At 34.8% G+C, this 10,368-nt stretch overlaps 2 protein-coding genes across 2 annotated transcripts; one reads left to right on the top strand and one right to left on the bottom strand.

The window, feature by feature from the left end:
• The first annotated feature begins 3,166 nt into the window (after positions 1 to 3,166).
• On the top strand, positions 3,167 to 5,416 carry LOC134715048 (E3 SUMO-protein ligase ZBED1-like). The gene has a single exon (XM_063576909.1). It carries the CDS (start codon positions 3,338 to 3,340, stop codon positions 5,276 to 5,278), a length of 1,941 nt encoding a protein of 646 aa, XP_063432979.1. The 5' UTR covers positions 3,167 to 3,337; the 3' UTR covers positions 5,279 to 5,416.
• Positions 5,417 to 7,368: 1,952 nt separating this feature from the next.
• LOC134715046 (complement C1q-like protein 3) lies at positions 7,369 to 10,281 on the bottom strand. Its single transcript, XM_063576907.1, has 2 exons — positions 8,947 to 10,281; positions 7,369 to 7,863 (listed from the first exon to the last, which is right to left on the bottom strand). Exons 1-2 carry the CDS (start codon positions 9,233 to 9,235, stop codon positions 7,454 to 7,456), a joined length of 699 nt encoding a protein of 232 aa, XP_063432977.1. The 5' UTR covers positions 9,236 to 10,281; the 3' UTR covers positions 7,369 to 7,453.
• Positions 10,282 to 10,368: the final 87 nt, after the last annotated feature.

Genomic DNA, 10,368 nt, shown 5'->3' with positions numbered 1-10,368 from the left:
GTCCTGCGTTAACTTTTACAAAAATCTTCTCCTCTGAAACTACTGGGCCAAATTTAACCAAACTTGGCCACAATCATCATTGAGGTATCTAGTTTAAAAATTGTGTCCGGTGACCCTGCCAACCAACCAAGATGGCCGCCATGGCTAAAAATAGAACATAGGGGTAAAATGCAGTTTTTGGCTTATAATTCAAAAACCAAAGCATTTAGAGCAAATCTGACATAGGGTGAAATTGTTTATCAGGTTAAGATCTATCTGCTCTAACATTTTCAGATGAATCTGACATTCCGTTGTTAGGTTGCTGCCCCTGAATCGGTAATTTTAAGGAAATTTTGCTGTTTTTGGTTATTTTCTTGAATATTATTATAGATAGAGAAAAACTGTAAACAGCAATAATGTTCAGCAAAGTAAGATCTACAAATAAGTCAACATGACCAAAATGGTCAGTTGACCACTGTAGGAGTTATTGCCCTTTATAGTCAATTTTTAACCATTTTTCGTAAATCTTAGTTATCTTTTAGAAAAATCTTCTCCTCTGAAACTACTGGGCCAAATTAATTGAAACTTGGCCACAATCATCTTTAGGGTATCTAGTATAAAAATTGTGTCCGGTAACTCGGCCAACCAACCAAATTGGCGGCCATGGCTAAAAATAGAACATGGGGAAAAATGCAGTTTTTGGCTTATAACCCAAAAAACAAAGCATTAAGAGCAAATCTGACAGAGGTAAAATTGTTGATCAGGTCAAGATCTATCTGCCCTAGAATTTTCAGATGAATTGGATCATCGGTTGTTAGGTTGCTGCCCCTAAATTGGTAATTTTGAGGAAATTTTGCTGTTTTTTTTGTTATTATCTTGAATATTATTATAGATAGAGATAAACTGTAAACAGCAATAATGTACAGTAAAGTAAGAACTAAAAATAAGTCAACATGACCAAAATAGTCAAATGACCCCCTGAGGAGTTATTGCCCTTCATAGTCATTTTTTAACAATTTTCACAAAATTTGTAGATTTTTACTAACATTTTCCACAGAAACTACTGTTATAGATAGAGATAATTGTAAGCAGCAAAAATGTTTATTAAAGTAAGATCTTCAAAAACATCACCATCACCAAAACACAATTTTGTCATGAATTCATTTGTGTACAATGTTTAATATTAACATAGACCAAGGTGAGCGACACAGGCTCTTTAGAGCCTCTAGTTTTCCTCTCAAATCAGATGGTTCGTACCTTAGACTTTAAATCTCCCTAGAGCTTACACTGACTGGGATCATTATTCAGCTATGCTATTTTAAAATATGCTTGGTCGTGTTGGTTTAAACATGTTTTCGTAGGTAAATAATATTGCTGTGGAACATTTTTTTCATGAGAGTGTAATAGTCTATAGAATATTACTTTCTGTTTGTTGGAATAGTGAAATAGAATTCAATAGTTCTTGCTCAATCCTGTGTCACTTTGAAGGTGTCATGATTGTCATCCTCAGCCTAAGCAAAGTGTTACTGTAATTTGAATTTCAAAATGACTGAGCGACGTTTTTCGACGCACTGGCCAACTCCACCATAGCGAATCACGTGCAGTCCGTCTAACAATCAGTAAATTCCAGCGAAAAATATCTTTATAAGAGAAGAATTGTTGCATAAAAATTAAATACTAGAGTACAGGGAAGCAATGTTCACAAAGTTTAGTCTGATCAATCATTGCACACAAAAATCCAAGCAAAAAGGGGGCGTACGCCCTCTACGCCCCTCTGGATCTGCCACTTCCATAATATAAGGGGGAGGGGGAAGGAAGTTTTTACGGGACGACGGGATCGGGTCTTTTTAAGCTAGGGATTTCGGGATTGACACATTCGGGATCCGGGAATTCTTTTTTCGAATTTCAGGTATCGGGATTTAAAGTTATTTTAATTCGGGACATCGGGATTTCATGTTTTTAAGCCCGGGATTTTGGAATCAGGACCCCTCCGACCACCCCATCATCCATATAACATTCAGATTGAAAACATTAAAGATATACCTATTATATCCTTTATTCTAATTTCATTCACAACATAACATGATTTGAAACACTAATACGCTTTCTCTTTCGGAATAGAGGTTTTGATTATAAAATATATTAACTTATATTTTGGAATTCCCAAATTTTATTATTTGCAAGCTAGCACTTGTTACTTTTAAGACCCCCTTCATAAAGCAGATACTCAATAAATATTATTCTTGTCTTGACAATGAGTGGCAACAAGGCAAGAACAATCAATTGTACTTATTTCTAGGGAGGAGGATCCAGGTTGCGTAATCCTACATAATATATCCAATAAATCGCTACGGATAACTGGATGCGATTTTTTTCAAAACGATTTTATTCCTAAAAAAATATTCAGTAAAAGATTTTTATCATGCAAATAGGGGGACAAATGCATATGATTTGGCTTCAATAAAAATGAAAGTCTGTAATACTAAAGTATAAGTGTAGTATTATTATATAAATTCGTCTATTTAATGTGTTAATTGTTGGTGTTTTTTTAGGAAATTATACCGTGATTGATCATGATGGTTGTTTCAGACCGAGTATGATAGATCAGTATTATATATTTTGAATCCATGTGCAATTGTCTATACGATGGTTATAACTATTGATGTTCTAACAAAGATATCATCTATCATGACCAAAACCAGAGACATACAAAACTAAAGTTAATATTTGATCATATTTATAATTTTTATAACTTGCGCTCATAAATAAAGCGGATCAATAAACAATGATTGAATCGACAGCTTTCCGATTAGTACTTGATTTTGTTACAGAAAGTTATATTATCACCTTGATATCTTTATATATATATTAGGTATAATACAACGCCAGCCCCTACAGACATTTTGACAGAAGATCATTTGGAAAGTTGGTCCAAGAAATATAACAAAAAAGTCAATACACCTATCATGGACATGTAGTTTAACTTGAGTATTCACGTGCTAATCGATCATTGAAGAAAGACGCGCAGGTGTTTTTTTTACAAAACTTTTATACAACAAAAATAATTTTAAAATGTCAACTTGATTTAGAGCGATTATTATCATTTTGTAATCGGCTTTCTTCATACACACTTGTTGATAACATAAAGGTCATGTACACATGTGATAAATCAATGACACAATAAGCCTCAGGTAATCGTACACATATCGAACTGTGTGATTAAATGCCGATCTACATTCAGTGCAAAGCGTGTTTGTTGTGAGATAAGTCATATAGGCGAATCGATAAGGGTTTGTTTGTGCAGACGTGTATTTCCGATATATCGCCATCTGCGCATGTTCATTGCCATTTTCAAAGAATGATGTCGATGAAACAAGAACAAGAAGTCGATATTCTGACATTAGACCCACAAATATATAAGTTTCCTGGACGATCCAAAAGCTCAGTGTGGAATCATTTTGGATTTCAGAAAGGCAGTGACGGAGAATTAGATAAATCTCGAGCCGTATGTAAAATATGTCGCCAGGGGATCAGATACTCAGGTAATACAACGAACCTTCATTGTCATTTAACCAAACATCGCCGTGAAAATACTGGATTATTTGAAGATTTAGATGAAAGTTGGATACACGCTTCACCGGACTTTAAATTCAAGTATGTGGATTCCGTTGTTCAGTCTACTGTGGAGGATATTAAAGCTGCAGGTAATATTCAAACTACTTCTAGTACTACCGATGATAATAAATCAGGTCAGCGATCAAAACATCAACAACTAAATGATACCATTGTTAACTTTTTCATTGAACATTTATTGCCTCTTTCGGTGGTAGAAAGCACTTCATTTTATTCCATGATAGCAGTAGCAGATCCCATGTATGTGGTCCCAGATAAGGAATATTTATTTGGCAATTTAATTCATCAGTTTTACATTGAAACAAAGAAATCGATCGCCTCGGAAATATCAGGGAATGAAGTGATTACGGTAGCAGAAGTCTGGGAATCGATTACCGGTGAGAAGTTTGTCTCGATATCAGTTCAGCTCATTAACACGCAATGGCAAATGAAAACATTCCTTTTGAAAACAGTCTCATTGAACAGTGTCATTAATGAAGATGTTTTTCTGAGATTATTTAAGGCTACGTGCGAGGAATGGGAGATTAAAAGTTCCACAACATTACTAAATGATGGGTCAAATATAATACAGAAAGCTATTACATCGTTGCGTCTGGTCAACATGCCGAGTTGTACTACTGGACTCCTAACAGCTGGTGAAAATTTAATGAAAAACCAAACCGTGACCAAATCTGTCATCGAACATGTTATCTTAATAATAGGTCAAATTTTACAAGATAAATCTCCCGCTGATTTGTATGGGAAAATGTTCGAGATAATCAAAGATTATAAGGAAATTGAAGCAAAAACCTTCTCTTGGACAGCATTTAACTCCGTTATATCATGCATCCTCGAAAATAAACAATCGTTTAAGACAACAGATATGGACTCAAAATTGAACCTTACAGACGAAAGATGGCAAGAGATTTCTGACATGGAAGCCGTTTTGTCGCCGATACAGAAAGCATACAAGTTACTTAGTGACAATTCGAGCGTTATATCTTCGATGATCTTACCAATACTAAGAAAGTTAGAAATGGCACTTGCTTCAAATAAATTAGATTCAGAGTTCATAAAAGTTTTAAAGAAAGCAACATGGTCATCTGTTTCAACACCTTTTAATTCGACAGCTGTCAGAAAATTCCTCCTTATTAGCTCTTTGTTAGATCCCCGTTATAAGGACTTACAGTTTGTAGAAACAACCGAGAAGACACAGGCAAGAGAGCTACTCGGCACGGTAGCAACAGAAATGTATCGCGAACGAAATCGGACGAATGGTTCTTATGACGGCGAAATCATCGTTGTGGAAGAATCTGGGGATGTGATCCGGATCGAACCGATGGAAAAGAGGCAAAAGCTGGACCATCAGGAAAACCGGAATGGGACAGATGATTGGCTAGCTGATGTCGTCTGCAAAGACAATCCGGTGGATAAAGGCAGCGACAAAGAAGAGAAAGTTTTGGTTGAAATAGACCATTACATATCCACACAACAAGTCTCTACACCTCCCCTACAGTGGTGGTCAAGCAGAGAAAATTTATATCCGACGTTATCCCGCTTAGCCCGACGTTATCTCTGCATGAACAATTTCAGTGTAAGTGAAAACAACACGGTGAAAAATGCCAAATTGTCTCCAGAAACGGTCGATAAACTATTGTTTCTCCATCACAATTATTACGGCCGGTAATCATGTTTAAAGAAACTTCATTGCAGCAGTTGAATTTGACTCTCAGTACGCAATGTTTGGGTTCGGTTTATGAGTTTGAATTGTTATGTTGATTATGCATTTATTATTCACGTTATATAAAAAAAATCTTAAGAATCACACATTGTTGTTGTATTTTCTCCATGTAATGTGTGAAACATATTTATGTATGATGAGACCATTTCATGTCAAGAAAAAACATTTTCCGGTAATATGGGTTGCTCGGTCGAATAACTTTTAAGGACCAGGTGAGCTATTGCCATTATGTGGTGCATGTCTTTCGTCATCGTCCGTCATAAATTCTTTTCTCTAAAATTTCGGGAACCAATGGACTTATTTAAGTTATACTTGAACTGAAAATGGTCAGTCGACTCTTATAGTCATGACAGTAGCCATCGTCACTGAATAAATAAATATACTAATTTCATTGAAAAAACGGAATAATGTAGAAACGCAAAACTGGTAAAAAACGGTAAGCAGCACACAACTCAACATAACGGTAACCAAGATTGTCAAACGGATTCTCAAAGGAATTATTGCCTTTGAATTAGAAGTTTAGAAATATTTTTGTCGATTGGTATTTTTATCAAAACTATAATCATTGATAATAGATCGAGGCATCTACAAACAATCAACATGATTTTTTAAAAACTATAATAGATCGAGGCATCTACAAACAATCAACGCGATTTCTTTAAAAAAAAAACCTACATGTTTAAATAGACCGAGGCATCTACAAACAATCAACATGATTTCTTAAAAACTATAATTGATCGTGGCATCTACAAACAAGCAACATGATTTCTTAAAAAAAAAAAAAAAAATAGCCATCGGATCTAGGCATCTACAAACAATCAACATTATTTCTAAAAAAAAAACCTACATGTATAATAGTTCGAGGCATCTAGTACTACAATGATCTACAAACAACCGACATGTTTCTTACAAACAATAATACCGGTAGGTCTAGTCATCAACAAGCAATCAACATGATAAAAAATGTCAGTCGATTCCTATAGCTTGCAGTAAGTATTGACCTAGACCTTAAATTGTGATTTTACCCGTTTAGTACTAACGTTTCAAGTTCGACAATTTTGACTTATTTATTTGTATAGATCTTATCTTGTCAAATAATTTTGCTGCTTTCAATATCTATTTAAAAAAAAATGCCACGACCTTATAGTTGCCAGAATCGCTAGTACTTGTTACGTGTAAGTTTATACACCACGCAAACAATAATATTGAGATGTGGTATAGTTATCAATGTGAGAACTCTCCACAAGAGACCGAATGACACAGAGATTTACAACGGTAGGTCACCGTAAGGCCTTCAATAATGAGCAAAGCCCATCACGCAGTGATCTGTGAACTGCAATTCACAGTTGTATCCTGAAATTTGTCAAATAGTCCCGCTCAAATCAGTGCTAAGTACGTCTTGGACACACAAATAGGTAAGATGACATGTTTGATATTGTAGGTGCATGTCACTGTGACGTCCAAATTAGAACAGCTCCTGTACATTTTGTTTTTTCCTCCAGGCATTTGTATAGGTACCACTTGCGCTTCTTTAAAACAAACTGTATTGTTATACATCACTGACTTTATTACCAAACTCAGTAAAGACCCGTCTAAACTACATTTACTTGATAAACGAAAACACAGACCGTTTTCTTGCTGTTAAGCTTTAAACAGTCAAGAATTTTCTAATTGTGCCCTGAAAATATACGCAAGGAAACTTAAATTAAATACAGTCAGCAATATTTGTTCTTTGCTTGAGATATATACATGTATTCCAATTATACACAGGAAATTGTATTCAAGAATTCAAAACGATTTTTCTGTCCTTAGAAATATCCAAATCGAGAAAATGATATTATTTCTGTATTATGAAAACATTCTAAGGATACATTTCCGCAGTTTAATTACAAGCACTTGTCTCTGAAACAAAAAATATCCAAAAATTTAAAAAGGTTATTGGACTCACAAAGATAGGGCTGGCATAGATAATTTGCTTTCAGGAGAACTGAATTGTATACAAAAGATAAGAAAAAGTTTATATTTTAATAATTTATTTCTCCACAATAAGTTTACACCCTTTCTTCCATTGTATCGTAACTATACAGGATTAAATTTAGTTAATGTCTTGACTTAGCTTCTTTAGACAATCATGAATCCAGAAAATGCTGATCTACCGAATTCATCACTTTTTATTGCCCCTTGTCCCGGTGAAGTCAGATGAGTTCGAATGAAAACAGCTTCACCTTGGGTAGCAGAGGTGACAACATGTCCAGTAACTGTATTGTAGCCACAGTAAACGTATGTACTGCCAAGAATCCTCGTGTTGATAACTAATTCAGTTGTGTGTGCCTTATGACATGCGACTCTAGTAGACCAGGTAAACGAGTAGAGACCTGAACGAGGAACTGTGAAGATACCAGTAAAATTGTTATACGCATTTCCTACATTAGTCTTTACATTGTCGTATACGAGAAGATGGTGTCCTCCAGGTTCCGGTTCGTCACGTGACATAAACGCATAGAAAGCATACTGTCCATTTGATTGTCCATCTGCAACATATAAAAAAGGTAAATTGATATGAGTCATATGACTAATATTATCAAAGGTTAAAATGTGTTGAACTTTTAACGGAAAGCTAGAATATGAATATGAATTATTTCATGACACACCGAATTTCAAAGTTGCACCTAACCAGAAACCCCAAAGCAAAGAGCTTTCCCTGCTTCATCTTACTATTACTATATTTATTTATTTTCTTTGGAAATTCATAATTTTATTGTAACACATTTGAAGTTTTGCTATGATTTTACAAGATATAAGATAAATTTTTTTGGTATCAATCTATCAGTGGAAAAAAATAGCAAAGAGGGTCATTGATTACGCTGAATCAATAGTATGTTGGATGCATGCTAATTGATATATTAGTCTTAGTTGCATGCTTTACATTTTAGTATATTTTTGCGTTGCGCTAGCTGTCAGTACTCTCAAATCTGCACGTAGTGTTTTTTTCTTTTGGGGATGTATGTTTTTTCTTGTGTTATTCTGTCAAACCAATGTCCCAGGCTAGAGAGAAATATGGCTGGGCACCAGCAAACGTGTTTAACCCCACCATATTTTTTATGTTCCTATCATAAGTCCGAAGTCTGTTATTCAGTAGTTGTTGTTTGTTCCTGGTTATGTATCTAAGTCAGGCAGTTAGTTTTCTCGTTTGAATTATGTTAAGAGGTGTCATTTCGGAGTCTTTTAACGCCGACTTTGCGGTATGTGTTTTGCTCATTGTTGAAGGCTTAGCCTTACAAGTTACGGTAACCCATAGTTGTCAACTTCTTTAACATATGGTCTCTTGTGGAGGGTTGCTTCATTGGCAATCGTTTACCACATATTCCTATTTAAAATATTCACTATGATTTTGACAAAAAAAATGTTTCAAACATTAATTAAAGCGAAATATTGCATAACAAGAGTTTGCATTTGACGTCGTTTATACCCTGTTCTTGTTAAAATAGTAGCGTTTATTTGGTTTATATCGATCTTTATTCACTATTTTGTGGTTTTAGTGTTTCTGTGTGATTACATGTCATAAACTCCTACTTTCTTTTCTCTTATATCACTGACAGAGAATTCGAACTTACCTAACAAGAGTCTTCGTGCATCTTTCACATTTAACTGATTCCTAGCCCTTCTTTTAGTTAACAAGGGTGTGTTTTGGACCGACTGCAATTCACTGTTTTCTTTTTCAAGGTGTCTGACGGTATTTTCTAGGTCTCTAATGATATTTTCCAATGAAGTGGTCTTTTCGTTTTGAGAAGCTGCATATTGTTCTAGTTTCTGCAGCCTAGCCACTATCGTGTCTGAGTAAGTTGTATGTAATACCAGAGTAAGAAGAAGTAAACACTTAAAATAAAAATGTGAAGTGTCCATTTCTATACAATAGGTAGCTTTTGATAAGCAAGACTGTCTTAGTGCATTCAAGATAAAACACGTAATATTTGACAAATCTTATCTTGGACTCGAGAATGGAAAACATCCAAGCGTCATGCAAAATGTGATCGTCATCGACTTTTATTTAGATAGATCAGTCAAGAAAAATATAGAAGGAAACACAGCTACACTTCATTTCAGTACAATACCAAGTCTAGCTCAAGTATGTTTGGATGAAACAACTACAAACGTTACACTGTTGTTCGAAGTGTTGAATGTGGGCTTCCATCCGATTTTAAATTTTCTGGTCGGATGTTTCAGAGTACTAGTATTTGGACACTTAACTGTCATATTTTAAGGATATTTCTATATGCTTTAGGATATCCTATTAAGCGGCTTAATTTATAAACAATCGCTTTACTGAATTTTGATTATAATTATGAAAATAACACTAACTTGTGTTATGCGTCCGGAAGCACCTGTCTGGATCTAACTTCATCAAAAATGCTTGTATAAAACCGACTATGACTATTTGGTCTATTTTGATGATGTTTTCAGCAATATGCTAACTATATATATGTTGTACAGAATGTTTGCAACGCGTATACATAATGTCCGTCTTGCAGGATTCGGCTTGCCTTAATCTCATTTTCATGGTTCTATGTTTTTATGTTCTTTTGTGTAATTCACCAAAAACTTTCAGCAATATTTCAAATATACTAGTATTTGGTGTATGGAACGATTGTGATGTGTACTTGTCAGTCTGACAGGGTTAATCTGACCCAGATCTGATTTTCATGATTTATTAGTATGTAAAGCTTTCACGGTTATGTCTGGTGTTTTTTCTTCAGATACTGTAAGCAATAGGTCAGCTTATTTGGTTATGGAATGATTGCATGGTGTATATGTTGTCTGGAAATTGGCTTCAACTTTATGGTTCATTGATCAATTTTTAATTTTCGTAGTTGGGCATGTTTCTGGGATATCACAAGCAACCGGTATTTGGTGTAAGGTGTACATGTCTGTCAGTCGGGGTCTAAGACTATTAGACCTAGACCTCATTTACAATGATAATTGATAATTCTACTTTTATTTGATAATTATAGTTAAACTTTATATTACAAAATTTCAAC

This window comes from Mytilus trossulus, chromosome 4, assembly GCF_036588685.1.
Source record: "Mytilus trossulus isolate FHL-02 chromosome 4, PNRI_Mtr1.1.1.hap1, whole genome shotgun sequence".
NCBI classification, from domain to species: Eukaryota; Metazoa; Mollusca; class Bivalvia; order Mytilida; family Mytilidae; genus Mytilus; species Mytilus trossulus.
Note: the sequence above shows the minus strand (reverse complement) of the source record. Positions and strands in the feature narration are given on the sequence as shown.

Excerpts from the sequence above, each read along its gene's own strand:
- LOC134715048 (XM_063576909.1), top strand. The coding sequence starts at position 3,338 with ATGATGTCGATGAAACAAGAACAAGAAGTCGATATTCTGACATTAGAC.
- LOC134715046 (XM_063576907.1), bottom strand. The coding sequence starts at position 9,235 with ATGGACACTTCACATTTTTATTTTAAGTGTTTACTTCTTCTTACTCTG. Across the intron at positions 7,864-8,946 it reads TGCACGAAGACTCTTGTTAG|ATGGACAATCAAATGGACAG; the intron begins GTAAGTTCGAAT and ends TATATGTTGCAG.